This window comes from Stegodyphus dumicola, chromosome 3 (genome assembly GCF_044657685.1).
Source record: "Stegodyphus dumicola isolate Sdum_Otavi_A_Nest chromosome 3, ASM4465768v1".
NCBI lineage: Eukaryota > Metazoa > Arthropoda > Arachnida > Araneae > Eresidae > Stegodyphus > Stegodyphus dumicola.
This window is the reverse complement of record NC_140770.1, coordinates 16,492,266-16,516,916: the sequence shown is the minus strand read 5'-3', so window position 1 is coordinate 16,516,916 and position 24,651 is coordinate 16,492,266. Positions and strand designations below refer to the sequence as shown.

At 31.2% G+C, this 24,651-nt stretch overlaps 1 protein-coding gene across 4 annotated transcripts in view; it reads left to right on the top strand.

Moving 5' to 3' along the window:
* Positions 1-24,651, top strand: part of LOC118193941 (uncharacterized) — a 50,347-nt gene that overhangs the window by 17,953 nt on the left and 7,743 nt on the right. For all 4 annotated transcript variants that reach the window (XM_035365127.2, XM_035365113.2, XM_035365119.2 and 1 more), the window contains exons 8-12: positions 8,673-8,768; positions 10,883-11,050; positions 14,719-14,891; positions 21,787-21,864; positions 21,959-22,086. In XM_035365127.2, coding sequence (XP_035221018.1) covers positions 8,673-8,768; positions 10,883-11,050; positions 14,719-14,891; positions 21,787-21,864; positions 21,959-22,086 — 643 coding nt within the window. The remainder of the gene's footprint in view (positions 1-8,672; positions 8,769-10,882; positions 11,051-14,718; positions 14,892-21,786; positions 21,865-21,958; positions 22,087-24,651) is intronic.

The following is a 24,651-nucleotide window of genomic DNA, read 5'->3' as shown; positions in this document are numbered from 1 at the left end:
CAAGTGCCCCTTTCATCATTCTTCCCTTCCTTTCCAAAACTCAAAATATACAACATAGATTTATTTAAATTTAGATTATTTTGTAATGTGTTTTATAAATTCAGAGTTGGCAACTATCTGGCATATATTAACCAGTGAGCACGAAGCAGGATCGAGGTTGTTATTTAATTCATCTTGTTGCTGAGTGGTGTGAGTGCACATGCTTTTGAGAAATAGTGTAAGAAATTACGTTCTTTGCTTTTAGTTATGTGTGCGAAAAAGGTAAAATACTCATGACTTTTCATAAATCGTACAAAGATGATTTTTCTTCTATTATTTCCTCAAGGAAATGAAATACATTTGCAATGTGTACCGTTTGTCATTGCGATTTTTCGATTTTGCACGGTGGGAGGGCCATTGTTCTCAAACATATACATACAAAAAAAAAAAAAAAAGGATAACATGAGTGCTATTGAAAAAAAGAAAAAATTAATTTCTCTCGGGGAAGCAAAGGACCAAAGTGTTATTAATGCAGAATGTATTGTTTGTATTTAAGAATTAGTGACTAATTTTTCAGATATTAATTAGTAACTATTTAAAGTTAATTCATTATTAAAAAATATATTTTTATCATTTAAAATTCTTTTTGTTGTTGAGAAAAATTTCCTGATTTTTGAGTGTCATAGGTTGCCAAGTATGTGAATTAAATAAGGAAAAGTATGAAAATGTTGGTAAATACCAAAACTTGTACAAAAGCAGTTACTGAAAACTGAAATACAGGAACTGAATTAATATCTGAAATTCCTGTATTTCAGTTTGTACTTATAAACCGAACTTAACAGGTAAATAAAAGGCTGACCTCATTCCCTTCCCTAGGGATCATTTGTCCCCATCTGAGAACTTGTGCTGTTCATTAAATATAGTGAAAAAAAATTAGGTTAGTTTCCAGTGTTGCTTCATATTATAAAGCCAGAGCTAGGCTTGGTTGGATTTTCCAAGTCAAAATACCAGTTTTAAAAAGAAAGTTTTGGGAAAACAATAGCATATAAGATTTTATACAATCGGTATTTAGCGCAACATATGTATACTGAATGCAAACTGAGACATTTACATTTGCACTGATTGTTGACTAATCACATTTGAACACAGAATATTTTAAGCAATCCACAAGGTTTAACTATATACTAAGTATAATGCTTTTTTGTCATGTACAGAATTAAGAAAACTTTGCACAGCTTTTGTTTAACTTGGGTATTGTAATAAGTTCTCGCTGAGTTGGTCTTAATGTTGATTACGAGTAAAAACAAATCTGCTTAACTTAATGACAATAATATTCTTACATTATGGACAAAGCTTTAGTTTTTTTTAAACCAACAGCTAATGAAATTTGTTGAAATAAAGCAAAAGTAAAACTACCTATATGATAAAGAGGAAAACTGTCTAGTGACATTCAGTAGAAGCTTGATTGGAATAAATGGAAATGCTTTCAATTTGTTAAGATTGTAATTTAGATAATATTTAAATAATTGTTGAGAATTGATAGTCTTGATGTTGGATATAGTGATCTGGTTGTTGATTAATCATTAACACTGATGGAAATACTTAAATAAATGAATATAATGCCAAAGAAGGAACATCACTCTTTAGTTTACTATGGCCAAAGAAGGAACTGAAACCCTTTGGTATGAAAAACAAACTGAGTATGTTCCAAAGGGTTGCTTATTCTGCAAACATTGCATGATTTGACAAGTTCAAACAGTCCGAATTTAACCAAATAAATCTGCATAACTTCCTCATAATAATTAGACTTGATTACATAATATTATTGATTTACATTAATGTGCATTAATTTTTTTATTAATATAAATAAAAAATAGGTAGGATGCTTAGTTTAATTATTAGTTATTCTTAGGTAATAAAAATAAAACAGCTGAAACCTTAGGTAAGATTTATAAAGTTGTTTTTTGGGAACCCTGATTGACTCAATTTTTAATTATCTGAAGCACATTTATTTTTTAATTATTTGGATAAACAAGGTTCTTCTGTATTTGTCATTGTTTTATTGTTTTGATAATTAAAAAATATTTCTATTGAAGTTTAAAAATGTATTCATTTATTCAAAACTGTGTTTATAATTTAATACTATGTGTATTCTTTTAATATTATACTTCCAGAATAAACACAATAATCAAAATCGTTAAAAACAACCTTATATTTAGCGTAGGTATAATGAAACACTCAATCGATTTCGAGGGCAGCTAAAGGTCCCTCCTCATCAGGAGAAAGAAATACATAGAAAGAAGAAAATAGGAATCACAGAAACACGTGGTGCTTATCAGCACTGCACGTGGTTATAACTAGATTTTTAATCAGAGTTGCACTGGCCGCCTACTTTTACTGAGCCAGGCTGTCTGATCAAGCATAAAGAAATATTAGCGAAGTTAAAATAGGGAGCGAGGGGCAAATGCACATTACGCTCAAAATCTGAACTTCAAATAATGGAAAGCAACCACTGAACGGATTTTTATACCCTCTGGTAGTACCAAGTGCGAGGAGGTAACGCCAATTTATCGGCAAAAATAATTGAATTAAGACAGTAGAATTTTAAAGGCATTAGGAAGGACTGGATTGGACTTCAAATCATTAACTAAACTTTCTAAATCTTTGTGAATGTGAAAAGCCTCAAGAAAATCCAATTCGCCTATGGAAGAAGCCTTTTGGATGATTTTTGCAGACCCAAAATCAAAATTATGGTTAAAAGTCCAGCTATGATACGCTATTGAAGACTTGTTAATTTCCCCTTTTTTGACATAAGATTCATGTTCCTTGATACGAAACTTCAACGCTCTTTTTGTTTGGCCAATATATCTTAAACCACACTGACATGATATACTATAAATTCCCCAAGAATTCAAGACAGAAACGCAATCTTTTAGAATCGAAGGGTGAATTTTATTAATAGGGGAGAAACCGACTTGAAAATTGAATTTCTGGAGAATCCGTGCAATTTTATAGCTAACAGAAGGATAAAATGGAAGCACGACAAGGTCATTGATATTATTTCTAACAGTAGAATGTCTTCTTTGATGGGAATCTGAAAATTTTTTGACAGCTTTATCAATAATCACGGGAGAAAATCCACGGTCAATCGCAACTGCTCTCAAATAATTAACTTCATTGGTAAGCAAAGATTCAGACGAACAAACTTTTAGCGCGCGGAAAACATAATAGTAAAAAGAAGCCATTTTATGCTTAACAGGGTGGCATGACTTGGCATGGGGTGGTAAACAAACTGCAAAGGGTTTACGGTACACAGTGGTGCTAAAATCGGTTTCATTGCGGATTATAAGAATATCGAGGAAGGGGGGGGAATTGTTGGATTCAATTTCAAGAGTGAATTGGATGGCTAGATCAATTGAATTCATAATAGATAGAATCTCGGATAAATCCTCTTTATAACCGTCAAAAAGTGCGAAAGTGTCGTCAACATACCGAATCCAAAGACGAAAAGATAATTTATCAAATAATTTCATCTCAAAATAGTGCATATAAATGTCAGCAAGTATCGGACTGAGAGGATTACCCATAGCCAATCTTTCAACTTGACGAAAATATGCATTTTGGAAAACAAAGTGGGTTTGACTTAGAGAAACTTTAGTAAGCGAAACCAACTCATTAATTTCAGTATGTGTGAAGTGAAATTCCCGAAGCCTAGTTTCAAGACAATTTAGTGCTCCTTCGACCGGAACATTAGTAAACAATGATTTGACATCAAATGAAACCATAATGGAACGTTGTGGGGAAATATTTTTAAGTTTATCAATGACTTCAACAGAATTTTTTACAGTGTGAATATTGTTATCAAGTAGAGGAGAAAATCTGGAAACTAAATATTTGGCCAAAGGATATGAAGCAGTACCTATGTTGGAAACAATTGGTCGAAAAGGAATACCGGTTTTGTGGACTTTTGGAAGAGCATAAAGTCTAGCGCAATTAGTAATAGGCGGAATAAGTGATTTCTTCAACTGAGTTGGCAGAATGTGGGAAGATTTAATAGCACTTTTTACTTTCATGAGGTCCGAAGTTGAAGGATCTTTAGGGATCGAGCAGTATGGGCCTTCATTTATCAATTTAGAGACTCCAGTAATATATGTGTGTTTGTCCATAACAACGATCTGTCCGCCCTTATCAGCTTTAGAGATAATGATATTAGTATCAGAATGAATTTCACGTAAGATCTCATTTTCCTTTTTGCTAAGATTAGAACCCAAAGATTTATTGTTAAAATTAACGTTATGAGTAATTAGGTGGCGGATTGTATCCTTCTGCGTTTCCGAAATTTTGGAGAATTTAAAGGCTTTCTCTATAGGGGCGATGATTTGAGGAATTGAAGGTTTAGATGTCTTGGAAAAGTTGAAATTATATTTTAATACTTTTAACTGATCCTCCGAAAGATTCCTATTGGAGATATTAACGATGGAGTTAACGTTTACAGTGGGAAGATCAGCTAGATAATTGGGACTATCCGACTGGTGTGTGAGTTTTTGGAATTTAGAAATGAGCACATTTTTATGCCGTTGACAAACGATATCGGTTCTAGACCAGGATGTATGTTCAAATGAGAAAAAATTTTCAGTGGAATTAGCAATTTTTAAATGGAGGTAATATAATTCAAATTCAATTTTAAATAAACGTTTGCGTGTGTCCCTTATAATGTGACGAAGAAGTGCCAATTTGAATTTATGCAAAATTTTTGAAACGTGAACAGAAGCTTTAAGGCTACATTTCACATGTATAAATTTGGGAATGAAATTTTGATGTTTGCATTTAAGTAGAAACTGTAGATGATTCAAGAATTTCGTATGCTTAAGGCGTAACTTACAAAATCGGTTCCTGTCAGTGGACATATTGTGAAAAGGGCACAAGCAAGAAACAAGTGAACAAAAGAAATGTAATTCCGAAAGTCCAAACAAGTAATTACTTATAACATGAAAAAACACCAATAAATAATAAAGACAATTTTTATCAACAAATGACAAAAACATTCCAAAAGGAGAGAAACATCCAATACTGAAAACCAATAGCCACGTGGAAAGAAGCAACGAAAGTCAAAATCGTGCACATGGTAAACCGAAAAAATATAGAATTACCTCGAAAATGCCGGTTGATAGCATAAACCAAATCCGAAAAAATGATGGCCATGTGGAAAGAAGTAAATAAAATGGTGCACGTGGTAAAACAATAAACAGAAAATATTCTCGAAAATGCCGGTTGATAGCACAAACTAGACTAGAAGAGAAACACGCTAATGTGACAATCAAAATCGTAAAAAACAACCTTATATTTAGCGTAGGTATAATGAAACACTCAATCGATTTCGAGGGCAACTAAAGGTCCCTCCTCATCAGGAGAAAGAAATACATAGAAAGAAGAAAATAGGAATCACAGAAACACGTGGTGCTTATCAGCACTGCATGTGGTTATAACTAGATTTTTAATCAGAGTTGCACTGGCCGCCTACTTTTACTGAGCCAGGCTGTCTGATCAAGCATAAAGAAATATTAGCGAAGTTAAAATAGGGAGCGAGGGGCAAATGCACATTACGCTCAAAATCTGAACTTCAAATAATGGAAAGCAACCACTGAACGGATTTTTATACCCTCTGGTAGTACCAAGTGCGAGGAGGTAACGCCAATTATCGGCAAAAATAATTGAATTAAGACAGTAGAATTTTAAAGGCATTAGGAAGGACTGGATTGGACTTCAAATCATTAACTAAACTTTCTAAATCTTTGTGAATGTGAAAAGCCTCAAGAAAATCCAATTCGCCTATGGAAGAAGCCTTTTGGATGATTTTTGCAGACCCAAAATCAAAATTATGGTTAAAAGTCCAGCTATGATACGCTATTGAAGACTTGTTAATTTCCCTTTTTTTGACATAAGATTCATTTTCCTTGATACGAAACTTCATAGGCGAATTGGATTTTCTTGAAGCTTTTCACATTCACAAAGATTTAGAAAGTTTAGTTAATGATTTGAAGTCCAATCCAGTCCTTCCTAATGCCTTTAAAATTCTACTGTCTTAATTCAATTATTTTTGCCGATAATTGGCGTTACCTCCTCGCACTTGGTACTACCAGAGGGTATAAAAATCCGTTCAGTGGTTGCTTTCCATTATTTGAAGTACAGATTTTGAGCGTAATGTGCATTTGCCCCTCGCTCCCTATTTTAACTTCGCTAATATTTCTTTATGCTTGATCAGACAGCCTGGCTCAGTAAAAGTAGGCGGCCAGTGCAACTCTGATTAAAAATCTAGTTATAACCACGTGCAGTGCTGATAAGCACCACGTGTTTCTGTGATTCCTATTTTCTTCTTTCTATGTATTTCTTTCTCCTGATGAGGAGGGACCTTTAGCTGCCCTCGAAATCGATTGAGTGTTTCATTATACCTACGCTAAATATAAGGTTGTTTTTTACGATTTTGATTGTCACATTAGCGTGTTTCTCTTCTAGTCTAAACACAATAAATTTGTAGGTTTGTTTCCTGATTAAAAGAAAAGAAATTTGTAGATTTGATGTCTGATTAAAAAGAAAGATTTTGTAATGGTTATATTTGTATGTCTCTTACATAACTATTGCCAAAAATAAGACAAATGAGTTATTTGATTATGGTGAAAAATGAGAGAGAATGTAAAATTATGATAAAACAAATATTAATGTGAAAGAGGGATAAAAGGATTTTAGGGTAGTTATTGACTCAGTATCCTGAGAGAGAATGTAAAATTATGATAAAACAAATATTAATGTGAAAGATTGATAAAAAGATTTTAGGGTAGTTCTTAACTGAGTATCCTTCAGATTTTACTAGACTGACAAATGAGTTATAATGTGGAATAAGATGACAGTCTTAGAAAGGTTAAAATATCATTTTTATTGAAGAGATTAAATTAATAAACGGCATCACTTATGCTTCAGAATATAACTCTGCAACTAGCAGGTATTTAAAATAACATTTCTTTCCCAAAGGCGGGCACTAGTTATTATAGGTGTTGGCCACTACTGAGGTAGGAAGCAGTGGTCATTTTATTTGCAGGCATCTAATAGGTGAACCACATTATCTCATGTGAAGGAACAGACAGTTTACATCCATGGCTTCTCCAGGATTCAAACCTGGGTCCTTCGGTACAACAATCAGAGTCACTAACCACTTTCCAGTCAGGGCGGTATTTAAGGTAACATAAGCTGATAGTAAAGTAATGTAGACTAAGAACTACACAAAATAGACTACTTAAACTGGATCAAGTAATTAATGGTCCATATTTAAACATTGGCCAGTAAGATTGCTAAAGTTGGAATAGCTTTGTCAGAACTGGTGAAGGCTGCCTGAAGCTCTAACACATTCAAACCCTTGGCTTAAATACCCAGTAACTAAATTTGCATTCTGGTGGGGGCTATGGAAAGAATTTAAGTAAAGGTGTTTAAATCATAGTAACTGGTTAATTAACATAAAATCCTAGAAAGTTATAAAGAGGATGCAGTTTTATGATTTGCCTCAAGTGTTAAACTCTGGTGGCATGACTCTCTTCTTGTATGAGATGAATGAAGAATATCTTTTTAGATGCAAAAAAACTTTCGTTACCAGTTTCTTGTTTGTTTGTGGAAGAGATACATATTAACTGTTTGAGTCCGGCGCGCGCTTCACTTGTATGCCCAAAATACGGCGCAGCGCGATAGTGCTTCTCTTGTTTTGTATCAAGAATGCGAAGACGCTGCTATTGGTTAGTATACTTGAAAAAAAAAAAAAAAAAAAAAATATTGAAAATTGAAAAAATAATAATAATAATAATAAAATATTCAATTGCTTTCACATCAGAAGGAGGGGCATGCTTTGGTCCAGGTACTTCAGAAAAAATATTTGATTCGTTCGAAAAAATTGTATCCACGGGTAAAAACTCATCAGTAATATCGTCATCGGAGGTACTTGCAGTTACTTCATCATCATCACTGCTATCACTAATAACTTAATTAAATTGCTCAAAAGTGCAGGTAAATTGTTGATAGTATTTTCTGCTAACTGTAGTATAAGTTTTTTTTTTTTTTTTTTGTTGTTGTTGTTTTTTCACTGTTGTCTAGTTAGTCATGAACTCATTTCTAATATTACCCTAGTAAATTGGGAGTTTGCTGTAACAAAATATATTATGCATTTGTGATGGTAAAATATTAGAATTTATGTTAGAGTTATTAATAGCTATATTTTATATTTCTGAAAGAAAATTTAGTACATTCTGATTATATGCATCCTCCACCGAAAAAATAATAAACTCTTTGGTGACTTTGAAGAACATTTGCGAATTTGTTGCTGAGTAACTTTTTGACAAGTTAATATACAAAAGGCAGTAGCCATTTTCAAAATGGCAGTGCACTAACAATTCCATACAAGAGCAGTCAAGCAATAAAGTTGAAAAAACATAAACATCATTAGTTAAACATATACATCATCACTTAACCAATATCATTGGATCACACCAAACTATTTTGGCTATATACTGCTTTGCCTTCTGAGTATTTTCACTTTTTGTTGGGGAGGGGGTGGGGATGTGGATAATCAGAAAATACTGATAATTCTTGTTTTTAGTTTGGTTGGATATATGAAAACTAAAATATAGTTTTTGTTCTCAAATTTACTTTGGTAGGAGTTGTAGAAGGAAAAATGGATGAGGTATTAGGAGAGTTTTCTGTTGATTTGGATGGAAGATTTTCTAGTATTAGAACCAAAGAAACTAATTTAGGTAATTTAGCTTACTTTTTTATGCATATATAATTGATTTTCAAATAATTATTTCATATATTTATCTTATTAACACCATAAAAGTATTGTATCATTTTGATCATGTGCTAGTATGCAAAGAAACTTTGAAATGGGTATCATAAGAGCCTGTAAATTTAAAACTGTGAAAAAGAAATTATTATTTTTAAACTTATTTGTATAGTAAAATTCTTATTAATTGCTTTAAATATGTAGCTTTTGCATTGAATCATTGATTTTATCTGGACTCAGAAATTTAAAACAAAATGAGCTACATGCTATCATATATTCTCTGATTCTGTCCCTGCATGTTGTCCTGATACAGCATCAATTAACAAAGTAGTAATATTTTACATGAACAGAAGGAATTTCTCCTATGTCTTCCTTTCCTTTTTTTTTTTTTTTTTAGTAAAATGGGCAGATTTTTCCATAACTGCAAGTAGTTATTGCATGCATTGAGAAATGAGTATTAGTTGTTTGCCGTTGAGTTTGAAGCAATTTGTAACATTTTAGCTAAGACAGAAGCAAGTTTTCTGTTTAAAAGTTTGCATTCTACTGTACAGTTAAAGTTGCCATACTTTTATTTGTGGGCTTATTCCACATGATAATATGTTAAGACTGTAATATTATGTGAAGTATCTTTTTTAGAAATTTGAACCATGATTGAAATGAAACAGTCGTTTAAAGGGCTTAACATATATTTAAATTTTGCTCATCCTCTGAAAAATTTAAAAAAAAAATTACTTTTAAAAAAAGATGAACCTTAATGTACAGTAAATATAATATGGTAAGTAAAACTTAAAAAGATTGAATCACTCATTTTGCCAACATTGGCATTAATTGCATTAGTGTATAATTTGCAAGATTATACTCAGTCTAGTACTGCTACTTTAGTCTTATAACCCTCACAGACATGTAGCAAGTTATTGCTATGTCTGAGATAAAACAACAAAGTCTTACAAATGTTATAAAGTAACCTTTTATTTAAACAGAACTTTGAACATAAAGCCATGAATTTGTGCTACAATAACCACAGCCTGTGGTCACGCAAATAAATAAGAACAGTGAATTTAAAATAAGCATTGATGAGTAGTTGAGGACTGCACAATAAAATACTAAGCTGTGAGTTGGCTCAACAAATTACCGTTATTATTATAATATATCAGTGACAAGAGAATATGATGACAAGATATATTATAATTGCTAGAGTTGGCAAAAACTAAGCATACTGTGCTAGTGCCAGGAACTCTTTCTCTCAAAGTCTTTCTCTTCTTAAATACACAGACAACTATGCATTCATATGATGAATACAGAAAGAAAAAGTGCAGATCCAAATCATAATAACTGATTAGTTTAAAAGTGAAACCCTTTGCAAACTTTTATTAGGCACTGAGATGAATCAATAATTTATTAATATTATCGATTTCCCAGATGTAGTTAAAAATACATTATAGTGCAATTAAAAAAACAAGAAAAATTTAGTTATTATTCTACAATACCTACAATGATTTTACTTTGCTCTTTACAGATCTTACCAGAAACAATTTTCATTTCAAATCGTATATCTAGTAAATTAAAATTTTTTTGCTATGTGTTATTTTATATGGTATGCTATGTTTAACAGTATATTTTTACCAGATTTCAAATACATATATTTCTAACATCCATTCATCAATGTAATTTCTTAAAAATTTGGTGTTTAGGGGCATGTTCTCCAAAATGATTTTATTTACATTTAAAATAAAAAATAAGAACTTAAAATAACTAACAGAAAACATGTGTGATATTTATCAGTGTGATCCTAGTTTTTATTGTATTAATAGTTTTGCATTCCATTTTGTCTTAATTTGAAATAAAATTAATGTAATTTTTCGAAAAGTTAAAGGTAAACTGGTTCCATATATGTATTGTAAAAGTGAAAATTTGCATCTGAAGCATTTCTTAAAAGCACACAGGTTGAGTTCTTTTCCAGCATTTATTTTTTACACATTCATTCTATTTCAATAGCATTTATATATGCATATGTTATTACTTATTAAAATGATATTAAATCTAATCATTTGTGATATTAAATTTTATATTCATTTAATTTTCCAGGAAATTTCATTTGTGATATTATGCTATCTGCTACACATTCCGATGTAGCCTTACTAAACTCAGGAACTTTGAGATCAGACCGAATTCATCCTAAGTGTCCTTTCAGAATGAGAGATTTAGTTACCATTCTGCCTATGATGGATTCACTACTGGTTATAAGTGTGTCAGGTATATTGAATGAATATGATATTTAAACTAAATGCAAGTACAAGAAATTAAAAAGATATTTATGTATTAAATGATATCTTAGCTAAATTTCGAGACTGAATGTCTCCATCACCAAATAATGTGATATCATACAAGTTTGTAGAAAAGATGGTAATAAAAATGTTTAGCACTTTTATTGCCAGTTTCTTACAAGCTTGTATAGACCATGCACATTCAGTTTTGCCTTGCAGATGACTGGCGTTTGGATGTGTTTTCTGAAACTTGTGTAGGCCATATATTTGATTCTACTGAAGTTGTACTTAATTTGAACTGTATTTTGTGGTATTTTGTATAATTATGGATATTTGGACTTACCTAGAAATGAAGCTGAAGCAGTCTAAGTTTTCGAAAATGATGAAATGAAAATTCTGGCAAATAGTTAAGAATGCACTAACTTCCATCAAATGGAGCATCAGTAAATGTAGACAAACTCTGAGAATGTTTACTGGGAATTAGAAATGGTAGATAAATCTGTAATAGACTGAAGCAAATATCAAGGGTTGGTTTGGTTTTCTTTATTTAATTACAGCAAAGCCCTGAGGGCCATCTGCCTAAGGGGAAGGATGCCTTCATGGAGGACTTTCTAAGGGAAACTGGATCATATACACATAGGAAAAACTACAAAAATGCCCATGCAGCCAACCTGTTCACAGGATTCGAACCTCGGACCAAACTACTAGTGTTCAGTGATTTTACTGCTTGGCCGCTGTTTGACTCTAAGATGATGGGAGGAGCATTAAAAATTATCAAGATCAATGACCTGAAACGTGTAATGTGTAAAGGTCAAGCTATCATCACACTTTCCAAAGAAAGCTAAATGTAGCATTAATGCAAAGTACCGTCAAAAACATAAAAACTGTTTCAATGCACACAATATATTTATTATTCCTAAGAAAATGAACAGCATTTCATTTTTATTATATATATTTGCATAAAATACATATGTAAATGCTCATATCACATACATATATAAGATGACTAAAAAAAATCTGGCGAAAATGAAAAGGCCAGTAGAGGGGACCCAAATAAGCAGATTTTGTAATAGAATATGCATGCAGGAAAAGCATACAGAGTGTTGTTGAGCAGTAGATAAAAAAAGTAATCTGTTGGTACAAAATGTCATTTCCCATGTGAGTTTCAAATATTATTTATTTCTACATGAATGTGGAACTCACCGACATACATTTTATGTATGAAGATGAAAACAGAAATAGAGAAACTCCTCGAAGGACCAAAAAAAAAAAAAAAAATCTCCGTTCCTCCTTCGAGAATCTGCTCTGTTACTGTCTGCAGCTCCATGGATAAAATTGCATATTGGTGAGTTTCACATTCTTGCAGTGATGCATACTGCTTGAAATCCACAAGGGAAATGACAATTTACAGCAGGACAGCATTTTTACCGATCATTCAACATTGTGCTGTATCACCTCAAAGCAAAATATCTGTGCACACATTTCACTACAAAATCTTCTTATTTCAGTCCTTTACATTTTAGTCAGATATTTTTTAATTACTGTGTGTTCGCATATATACTGTATAATATATCATTTAAAATTACATGATCAATCAGTCTTTTTGTCATGATTTCAAGCTAGAATAAATGTTTATTTTTCTTTTATTAAATGCTGATATTAATAATAAATAGAATCAATGACTGACTTTCCTTTTTTGGACTGAAAATATATGTAGTGTAATTAAAAGAGTTTTTAGTTTTAGAGATATTTGAAAATACGGGACCTTTAGAAATAAACGGTAAGGACTTTTCATTTTTCTAAAACTAGCAGAAAGGAAGCTGGGGTTGGGTTGTCAGTACTGTTTGTCTTGAATAGACCTAAAAAAATATTTGTAAAATAAGGAAAAAAAAAATTAAACGAATGTCTTTAGAAACAACTTATACTTTTAGAACCAAAGTAGTGGTTTATAAAAATAAATAGATCATAAATTTTAGATTCATAAAAGTAATACAGTTATAAAATAAATATAGTTATCTTTAGTGCTCATTTTTACATTGTATTATTTAATTTATCACTATTTTCCTCTCTTTTTTTTTCTTTAAGTCTTTTGTATGTATCAATAATGAAACGAACATTAATAATAGTCATATTTGCTGTGAAACTACATGGTGCAATATAATTTTTACTCTTTCATTTCAATTAGTAATTTCATTGTGCTTAATATAGTCATTTTATGATGTTTGCGAAAGCAGATTGCAGTCATAACTTCAGTTATGTTTATCTGTCATTGATAATTATTTCTTTAGCTGGTTTCATCTTATCGATATATAACATTGTACTATGTTATTGTATAAATTGCAATTTCAGTATTTGGATGATAATCATCTCTAAAAATCAAGTAGTTTACAATTTTATATTGTGATGTAATATTTAAATTCAATCTGAAATTGGAAAAAATTCATGATGTTTAACAAAGTGTAATGGATGTGCATATGCATATGCAAGTTTAGATATCTTTAGAAGTAACAAGATCACATTGATTCTTATTTTATTCAACTAATAATTGCTTGATCAGTCATGAGAATATTTATGGTGCCATTGTTATCTTAAATTTTTAACAGCTGTGATTTTGCTGATATTAGATAAAATGACTTTCCACTTCTCACATCATGTTAACCTGTGCTACTGCAACATTAATCAGTGTTGTAGTAGCACAGATGTTAGGAATAACAGATTGTTGTTATGTTTCTTGAGGAAATGTTAGGAATAGCAGGTTGCTTGTTGGGTTTCAATCAAATGGTAGGAATAGCAGATTGCTGTTGTGTTTTTTGAGGAAGAAGACCATTAATTTATCTGTTTAATTGTAATAATATGTTACACATATTAGCTACAAAATTAGATGATTAAAAGAGTTTACATACTTAATGATTTTTGTTTTTCAATAATGTATCAGTTTAATGTAATTTATAATAAAACTAAACTTTTATCATTAATATTTTTAATGCAGTTGATAAAATATACCTTTAAAACTCTGTCTTATGTACACTGTGTTACAGGGTGTTTCCTCTTACTTACCATGAGTTTGATGTATTTTTATACACTATTTCTGAAAAATGAAAAGTGGGATCTTGGACAATTGTTCTATTTTTACTTATCTATCTATTTATATATATATATATATATATATTTTGGTCGTAAAAAAATTTATTCAAAATTATAAGCTAAATGAAGTTTATTAAACTTAAAATAAAAACTATTTTTATTCCATTTTATTTTATCTGTCATTCATTAATAAATATTGCTTTATTACATACTGATGTACTATTGTACAGTTAGACAAATACTTTTGAAGGTTTCATTTCTTTTGAAAGCTCAGTTCATCAGCAAATGAATGAATACAACTGTTTGTATTAAATATATAAACCTCTGAAAATATAAACAAATAATGTATATTACTTATTTATATTTTCAGAGGTTTATGTGCTTGTTTTATGTGATCTGTTAAATTTTTGAGGGTGTGATAATTTTGTTTAGAAAGGAATTTTAAATTAACATACATTCTTTAGTTAGTTTTATATAAAAAATTTTTTTTTTTCTTTTTAAGTTTTGCAACATGAAATATGTATGTGTAGCATTATATACAGATCATAATTTTTGATTTGATATCCTTTTTAGGTGAACAGTTATATAAAGCTTTAGAAAATGGTGTCTCTCAGTATCCTAAATTAGAGGGTAGATTTCCTCAAGTAGCAGGAATTCAGTTTGCATTTGATCCAACAAAACCACCTGGACAACGAATTGATCCACAGTACATAAAAGTTGGAGATGAATACCTGGATTTTTCACAAGTATGACCCATAATTTCACAGTTTGTTTTCTTTTTTAATATGAGATTTTGCATTTTGCACTATTATGTTGAAATGATTTTCAGTTAGTCAAGATATAACAGTTTAAAACCAAATAAAAGTTTTAACCTACATTAAGATTTAAACTTTACTTTAAAGAGAGGAGTGTAGTTTCATTCTCATTAGTGCTATTTTTTTATTAATTTCAAGTGCAAATAATTTTTGCTGATGAAATTTTGCAATGTAAACACATATGTAATAACAGAACCACTAAAATATATTGCTATGATTTCATAAAATATGTTGAAAAGGTATTGATTGTTAAATATTTATGCAACTTTATAAGACAAGGTGTAATTGCTAAAGAAGGCCTGGTTTGTTGAAAGGGAAAAAAATTAGCTGTTATGAAAACTTGCATATGTATGAACAGCAAGTTGTTGACTAGTGAAAATTTGAACATTTCTGATAATTTTTATAAGAAATTAAACTTGTATAGCCGGATTGTTAGATGAAACAGTTGAATAAAATACACTTTAAATAAAATACTAGTTTATAATACTAGTATTTATTTTTTTAAAAATGTCTTTAAAGGGGAAGATATCAAGTAGTGCTTGGATGACACCTGCTTCAGTTTTGAATATTTTCCCCTTAATAAATTTTTGCAAGAAGAGAAACAAGAAATGGTCAGAGGGTTCTAAGTGTGTGTGGGGGGGGGTGGGGTATGGTGGATGCAGCAGAACTTCCTAGTCTAGCTGTACAATTTTCTGAAAGTTCACCAAAGTAGCATGTGGTTTGGTATTGTCATGATACAATGTGATGTGCTTCCTATTAAACATCGCTAGCCTCTTTTCTTTGATTGCTTTGTTTGAATCATCCATTTGCTGATAGTATCTCTTTGAACTAGTCTACCTGTAGATTTCAAAAGATCATAATGCATTGGTCTTTGGGCATTCCACCATATACACAGCATTCTCTTGTTAAAGCTCAGACTCGGTTTAGAGGTAGAGGGGGCAGGTTATCTGGGTTCACAGTGTGCTACCTTCCTAATGATGTTTTCATAAGTATTATTCCCAGTTTCATGAGTATTTCATTCCCAGTTATCAACCTGTTCAAAAGGGTTCGTTTTTGTTCCAAGGAAGCAGAGAGGTGCATATGATGACTGACCCTTCAGATTTTTCTCACTTAACTCATGATGCACTCATCTGGAGTATTTATAGACCAATTCTGGTTTCCAAATATTCTCCGAAATTTTGTTGAGCTAAATTAAGCTTTTCTGCAATTGCCGGTGTTGTCAAAAAAGGATCTTGCTCTATCATGATCTTGAGAATATTGTCATCGATCACAGATGGCCGCCTAGGTGTGGCTTATCATTAAAGTCAAAATCAGCTGCTTCAAATTTTTCAAACCATCTAATGCACATTCTGTCTGAAATGCATCTTCACCGAGAAGTGTCACCAAATTTTGACACACTTCTATAGTATTTTCCACTGTTGGAATTTATACAAAATATAGTGTCATAAATGAATTTTATCAGTAGGTATGTTAACACGATTGCTCTCAATAATGATATGAGACTCTTTTATTTCAGTAAATTTAGAAGAGCTGTAAATGTAGTGATAAGGAGAGGCAATCATACATGTCTTGAATGAACACCTGTATGCGTATTGAAACTTGAAATAACATTATTGGACAGAACTTTTCTGATAGATCTTATATTAAAACAAAAGCAGAAAGAGGTTAAGTGAATATTTACATATTCTTAAAGTAACAGTGAATTTAAAACTAAATTAAAGTAATCCTCTCAATTTCCTTATAAACTGTTTTAGAATACTCTTTTTTTTTTCTGAGGTTGCTCCATCAAAGAGGTTTCTTTTTAGTTCATTTATTTGGAAATTGTATCACTTCTTTTTCTTTCCAATATTTTCATATTGTTTTATGTAAGTACATGTGTTCGTACTTTCTGCTGTACGCTGTCTTCAATTAAATCATTATTTGCATTGAAAGAATCTTTATTTTTAATTTTTATCTCTCAATGCAATAATTTTTGCTGTACAACTAATATTACTTCTCAAGGTAAACCATTTAATGGTGTTTTTATTTTCATTGTTTGAATGATTTTTAAGATTATCATTTTTAAATAACTTCGCTATGATTTTTTAAAAATATTTCCTCTATCTTGCTTGGAATATTTGCCAGTATTTGCAAGGTATCATTTTGACTTTTTCTTCGTTGGTTTTGAGTCCGCAAGGGGGGAAGTTAGGGAGTTATTTATTTGATAAACTAATTGTCTGTTACATGAAAGATTATTGTTTCTTTTCTTTATGTAGCAAATTTAATATATATATATCCAAAATTTTTCTGGATGTTTAATTTCCAGTTCTAAGAGAAAATGCATTTTTCAGATAGTACGTGAATATGAATTCATAGTCTGTTTTTGAAGTGCTTTACTTATGAGTAATATATGCAGTGCAGTTTTAGCATATAATATGCATTTCACTGTAGCATGCACAGCTTCAGCATTTTTGGTACCTTAAACAATCACTGCAGTTAACTTTCATATAAATTAAAAATATTAATATTTCAAATCAAAATATACTTTTATTTAGTTAATTAAAAATATAATACATTTAGCATTTGCAGGCTAAAATTGCAACTTAAATTTCAACATTCTCTTCTAGGCAACATTTACATTCGTGTTTTCCAGCAGAGGATGTGCTTTTCATGCCTTTCAATACAGTGCCTCATGTCACAAAGTAGAAAATTTGAAAAAAAAAAAAAAAAAAAAAAAAAGTTCAATAATCTGCCATTTGTAATTTCTACTTAATCAGCCACCATGTGCAGTTATCATTTAGCTGTGTTGCTTATCATATTTTCCTAGCTCCATAATCCATAGCTCCATTTCCATAATTTCCATTCCTAGCTCCTTCCATTCCTAGCTCCATTTCCATAATCATCCTTCAGTCAGTACTCATGTTAACATCCATTGGAACCAATTCAAGGTAATTTCACATGTAAAATATGCTGTCTAAATCCATATATACGTATATCTGGAGGGAAACTAAGACTATATTGATATTGTGCAATACTAATTGCTGTTGCAACTATCATGAAAATAACTGAACTCTGTGAGCTTCATACGAAAATTATCTTTAATGTTTCCAGGCTTTAATTTTTTTCAGTATTATTTACTTTTGACAGAACAAAGGAATTCAATATTTCTTAAACTCAACCTTAAATAAGCTTTTATCAATTTCAGCATAGAAACACTCCTCTGTGCTGCAGATACTGATACAATTATTGTCAAAAAAATTCATAAGGTTAATTTCTCTTGTAAAGATTATGTGTGAGTATAAGAAGCAACTTCCTTTGGCACTTTTTTGATGCTTTGGAAATGCTGAAAAGCAAATCATATCAAAGACGGAGTACATCGAGATGAAATACTACATTTAGTAAGAAATTATAAGCCAAATAAAATAAAAACATCTTCCCTGAAGATAAGGATAGTGCTGACAGATCAACTTCCAATTCATTGTGCGCCGCGGCGTTCCCCCCGCCGAGCAGCATTAAATTGATAAACAGATTTCGGATTTCGAAACATACTTTCGCTTTAGATCCTTTACGTATTAACAAATATATATCGGAAATTCTATTTGATATAATCGAAAGTTCAAGCTTACTTTTATAAAATTGCTCTAACAGTCTGCAAAAAATAATAAGCAGGATCCAATTCGAAAATTAAGGAACAACGCAATCTGCAACATTAACTGAATTAGATAATTTTAGCTTAGCTTATACCGTCGGTTATACATTAAACACGCATGCGTAAACGTTTTATGCGCACGTGCACAAGCGAATTCACTGCCTTAAAGGTCTTACGCGTGCATGTAATCACCTATGCGCATGTGCCAACGTGACGCAAGCGCAGAAAGTTTGTAGCTTTGAGGTCCAGATTATAGATCATTCCGGATTATGGGTGTCCAAATTAATGACTTTTGACTGTAATAGTTTAGTTAAAAGTTGAACTAAGACTGATGAAACTATAAAGGTGAGACATAAGAAACAATACATCTTTAAAGAAATAAATAGCCTGAGCATTCATATATTGTATCCATACTGTACAACAGAGAGAGAAGTATTTAGTGAATGCCCTCAATAATGGGTGCCTTAGGCAATTGCCTATGTAATTGATGTTTTGAACCAGGCATACAAGAGCAACTTTTATAATGTATTTTGACTTCTTTCTCATAAAGTTGCACATTTGCAATCATGTCATAATAACTTAATGTTTTTTTACTGTTTTAAGGTACTTTTTCTTCCATGTTATATTATAATGGGTAACAGAAATATGATTTCATGACTTAATTAAAGAGTTCTTCATTCATGTAGTAAAATACAGGGCCAGTGTTTATCAGTAGGTGAACCTAGGTGTTTGTCTAGGGGTATCAATATAGGGTAATTATCTTGCTCATAAATAAACAAAAGTTAGACCTTTAATTTTTAGACTTTTTAATAGTGGATTTTGACATGTGGCTGCTTGCTTTGTCTTGATGCAGTTCTACTGACTGATGGCAGTGTGGGTAAAGAGAAGGTATTTCATATTTGAAAATTGGGTGTAAAATGTATTCCTTATAATCTGTGGAGTTGTTCTTAAGAGTTCCTGCACGCTCTTTAATTTTTATTTGTCGTTATATCAAAAGCTGACAACAATCATAAATACTTTGAAAAACGTTCTTTAGATACTTTAAACCATGTTCTGGGATTTTTTCTTCTCTTTAATGATGATAAAAAATGGATCTCTTTTACTGCAGTCATTTAAATACACCCTTGATTCATCTACTGTGACAACAATTTCCATTTTTGTCCAAATAATTGTTTCTCATAGAGAATTCTGCAGTAGGTTCTGCTTTCGACGATATGCAGTGGAGAAAGACGATGTGCATTAAGTTTTTTCACCTTTTTAAGATTAAAATCAGCATTAGTCTCTTTCTTTGTGGTTGACACTGAGTATTTTAATGTTTATGCATCTGTCCTCCGACTTCGCAGATTTTCTTTTAAACTATGTACCTTTGCAAGATTCGCTTTTTCCTTTGGGTATGTATATTTAACAATTTTTCTCCTTTGAAGCTAAATTTTGACGTTTTTTCCCTTTCGTATTGACAATAATATCTGTCTTTCCTTTATATACTGGAAAAATCATGGCTTTTACAACATTTTTTAATAACTAATACGAATACTTTTCTTTGGAAAGAGCACAAACATAGCCTTCTGCCTGTTGCTTCTTTAAAAGTGCCATTTTGCATGAAAAACATTATCAAGTAGCAGATGATAATTTACACATTCAAAAATATTGTTGAAGTTAAAAAATATTTTTCCAAGCAGGCGATTTTTTTATAGCAAAGCAAAGGCATCTAAAAAATGTGCAAACAACCTCTGTACAATGAGGCCTTTATTGTATAAGCCTTATTTCATATTTTATAAGCCATACTGCATATCTTATGGTACAGTTTATTGTAATACACAAAATTAAACAAATTTTTGGACTTTTGTGAATGGCAGGTTGCTCTCACATGTTTTGCCATAATCAAATAAACCTAGAGAGATGGTATTTAGAGCCAGTGTTTGTTTATTCTGAAAAATATTTGTCAATTTCAGATGTGGTTACTCAGGTAGGCAATCACTATGAGAGAGTTTAATGTGTACTATTGTATGTGTGTATATATATATATTAAAATGAAAATATAATCTAAGCAAATTCAGGTATCATACTCAGTTGGGAATAATGACTAGACAAAAAAGAAAAAATAATGCTAATTCCAATAGCCAGTGTAAAAAACAAACAATTACAAAATGAGAGCTGTTCCAAAATTCACAGACAAACCATCACAATGCATAAACAAAATTCATATAAATTCATAATTCTCATACACAAGAGAAATAATGGCAAATAGATTTTACATCTCCCAGCATCATCTTTATCTGTAGTTATCTTTCTACTTTCATTAACCTTTTCTATATTATCAAATTAAAATAGTACATGAAAATTATTATCATTATACATCATACTGTAAAGTGTGATAAAAAGTACAATATCTGTGCAATATTTTGAAGTCGAAATCTGCATCCAGTAGCAATGAGGCTCAATGAGTTTAAGTAATAAGTATGTAGGGTAGAGCAATAAGGCTGTCATGGGTTAGCTCTTTATTCCTGTAAAGTAATGTCTTGTATATGATCTCTATCTGGAATTACTTAACATATCTTTCTTCAGATATGACACATCAGTATTCTACAGTATTGCAAGTAGTAAATTAACATATTATTCCAATCTGCAATTGACTTAAAATTATGGTAGCTTCTTCTTTATTTTTAAATACAATATGTAAGCACACAATATGCACTTTTATATTTTACAAAAGGGTGAAAATTCTGTGAATTTCATGAATTCCAATGTAAGTACTTCCATATTTTCTAATTGTTCTTTTTTATTGCCATTTATGAATTTTTTATTGCCCGTTATCATTTTATTTATTATTATTATTATTGCCATTTGCACCAGTTTCTTTGATCATACAGATGTTTTCCTGTAGCCAAATTCTACTCACATGATTTCTTATGAAGTCCATTGTGTGGATGCAGAACAAGAATACTTTGGAACTGAGTCTTTATTCTTATATGATAAACATCTGAAAAGTATGTTTGTATTATGGACTTTTCATCCAGTTCTGCTAATACTAAAGATGTGTAAAGATTGCATTTCAAATAGTGAACTGACAGCATTGGTTGGGAAGCTAACTTTAGACAAATATTGCATAATTAATATGTCCATAGTTATATTTTGTTATTTTTATATGCATTTTGAATATTTTAAAGATTAATTAATTTTATTTTTTCCTTTTTTAAGAATTACAGGTTAGTTACAAAGTCTTACCTGTGTCAAGGAAAAGATGGTTATGATTGCTTAAAAAATAGTAAAACATTGGTAAGTTTATTAGTTTTGTAATAAAAAATACACTTGCCATGTTTTGTGATGATGATCTTATACGAATATAAATTTCAACGATTTCATTACTTAGCTCACTGAAGAAGAGTGCCCAGAGTTGTGCACAATTGTTCAAAATCATTTCCATGCCATTAAAGTTTTGACGGGTGCTATAGGTAATAAAACAAAGCATAGACAGAGCCTTATTTGCTTATCAAGAAGGTACTATTTTACTATTTATTGAAATTAATGTCATTTTTTTAAGTTACACTAAATAAGGATGACCAAATAGTTTTCATTTAAATGCTGTTCTGCTAAATTAGTTCATGTACTTTATGGTAGTTAAATTAGTTAACTGTACTTTATGACATTTTCTGTTTTAATGCAGAATGCAGTTTTCAAAGGCATCATGATGAATGCTAGGTGACAAAGTATTCTTTCGAAAGAAATGTTATTAAAATAAATTAAATTTAGAAAAAAAAAATTTATGAATAAACATGTTTAAATTACATAATACAAATAAATCAATACAGTTTTTAAAAATAACTATTTGGAGAATTCAGCCACACAAATAATTAAAATGAAATACTGAAAATAAAAAAAGGTCTAAAAATAACAACTGTGATTTAAAAATATGTGAAAGAAAGAAAAACTATACTTTTTTCCTGCTTGTGGAAAATGAAATAGGTTTCCATAAACTGAGAAGTTTGGTAAGTGAATTATTCTTGGCACAAAGTAAAAAACGTACACCAAAATAAATTTCTGAATGCTGATTAAATTTCACACAAAATTTTACAAAATTTGGTTTTTAGGCATAATTTGAGTTGCACAATAAAAATATGAAAAACAATTGCCGTGTCATTTCAGAAAAAAGTCTGACTCTGGGCCAAAATATGCATGTTAGAACAATACTATATATAAATTTAAGTTGCGCTTTCGAGCCATGAAAAACACAAGTTGAATTTTGTCAATCTGCCCTGTAGAACAGGAGATATAAAATTGTCCCATTTATTTTTGACTTGGTGTACATTCAGTGACACACAAATTTGTGCACCAAGCACATGAAAGTACTTGTCAAGCATCTATGCAAATGATCAGAAATATACCCTGATCATGAACTGCATAATGCTATCAGTGCTCATTGGACTTTGTTGTCTTTGATGCATAAGAAAGATATACAGATACATTTGCCTATAATTAATTTGTGGCTATAATTAATTTGTGGCTGTTTACTTGGTATGACATTGACATCATTATGATCAGCTTTCAGAGTTTGAGAGATAAAGAATCACTGAATAGAGGAAGCCAGGAGGACAGCTTGGTGATTAGTTCACTATATAGGCCCTTCTGACTTTACTGTGAGGAGTCTTGAAACCAGTGGATGACAGATATATCACATACAAATCAGTCAAGCATAGTACACCCTCAGCAGACCAATAGCAGAGAGGACAGTCGCATCACTTGACATGCACACGTGGTTTGCCTGCCATCCAGACATAGGCAGCAGTTTCAAGTCTGTCTGCAAGGTGCCTGGCTGAAAGATATTTGGTATAACTATGTCCTTTATATGTGGTGCCAACAACACCCACCTACTGTTGCATTTATTTGGCATGAATACTTCAACACAGTTGACTATTTCCATAGTTGATGTGATGGTATGAGCGCTCTCGCATACGACATTGGGCCACTTTCAGTATTGCTGCATAACAGCCTAGCTTTACATTCATGATATCCTTCAGCTACATGTGTTGTCAATCATGACAGAGATCCCAGGAGGCATTTTTCAACAGGACAGTGCTGGGCCACACACAGCTAGGATATCACAGGAATCCCTCTGATGCATTATCTCCCTTCCTTGATCTGCCCAATCAACAGGTTGGTCATGGATCACTTAGGATAATGAGTTGCCTTGCACTTTGTTCAAATTAGAGGCATGCTTTCAGCAACTGTGGAATGAGACAATAGAGGATACATGTTAGGGCCTGTATGCCTCAGTGGCATGTATTCATGCTAAAGGTGGTCCAACAAGGTACTAGAAGCTCCATTAGTTTGTAGTTTTCTTCTTTTATAAAATATCCTTTTGCTTTGATTTCATAATCACTTATTTATATCACTGTTACACTCACATTTATAAAATTCCATTCGATTCTCGCAAATCTTTCTTTGTAGACAGATTTTTTGTGGCAATGAGTGTATATAAATTAGAATATCTGGTAACTATAAATATTTTATGATTTTGGGCATAGGAACAAATTACCATAGATTCTAGGTTAAAATAACATGGCGAACAAATATTAATTTAGAAGCCAAACAACAAAAATCAGCAGATTTTCACAATATATTTGCAGATTTTCACAATAAATATAATGCTATGAAATTTTTAAAGTATAATGCTGATTTATGTTGTTTGATTTCTAAATTAATACCATAGATTCTGTAAAATGCAAATTATTCAGGAAAATAATAAACGATGCCATCACCTTTTACTATCATAATGTCACTTTCTAGCTTTTGAAACAGCATTTCACAGCTGTTTTTTCATAAATTTTGAATGTTTGTTGACAGCATTTGTTTTGCCATTGTTGCAGTTGGGTTTTAGTTATGTTACCTCCAGACATATTTGACTGTTCTCCTTGAAGTGTCAACATGAATAGTTATTGGTGTGCCATTGCACTGGTTATCTCCCAGAGTTTCCACTCTGAAATATTGCAAACCAATGAAATGCATCTTGTCATTCTCTGGATTATGCCAAATGCTTGACATACTCAGTTGGTTGCATTTATTCAT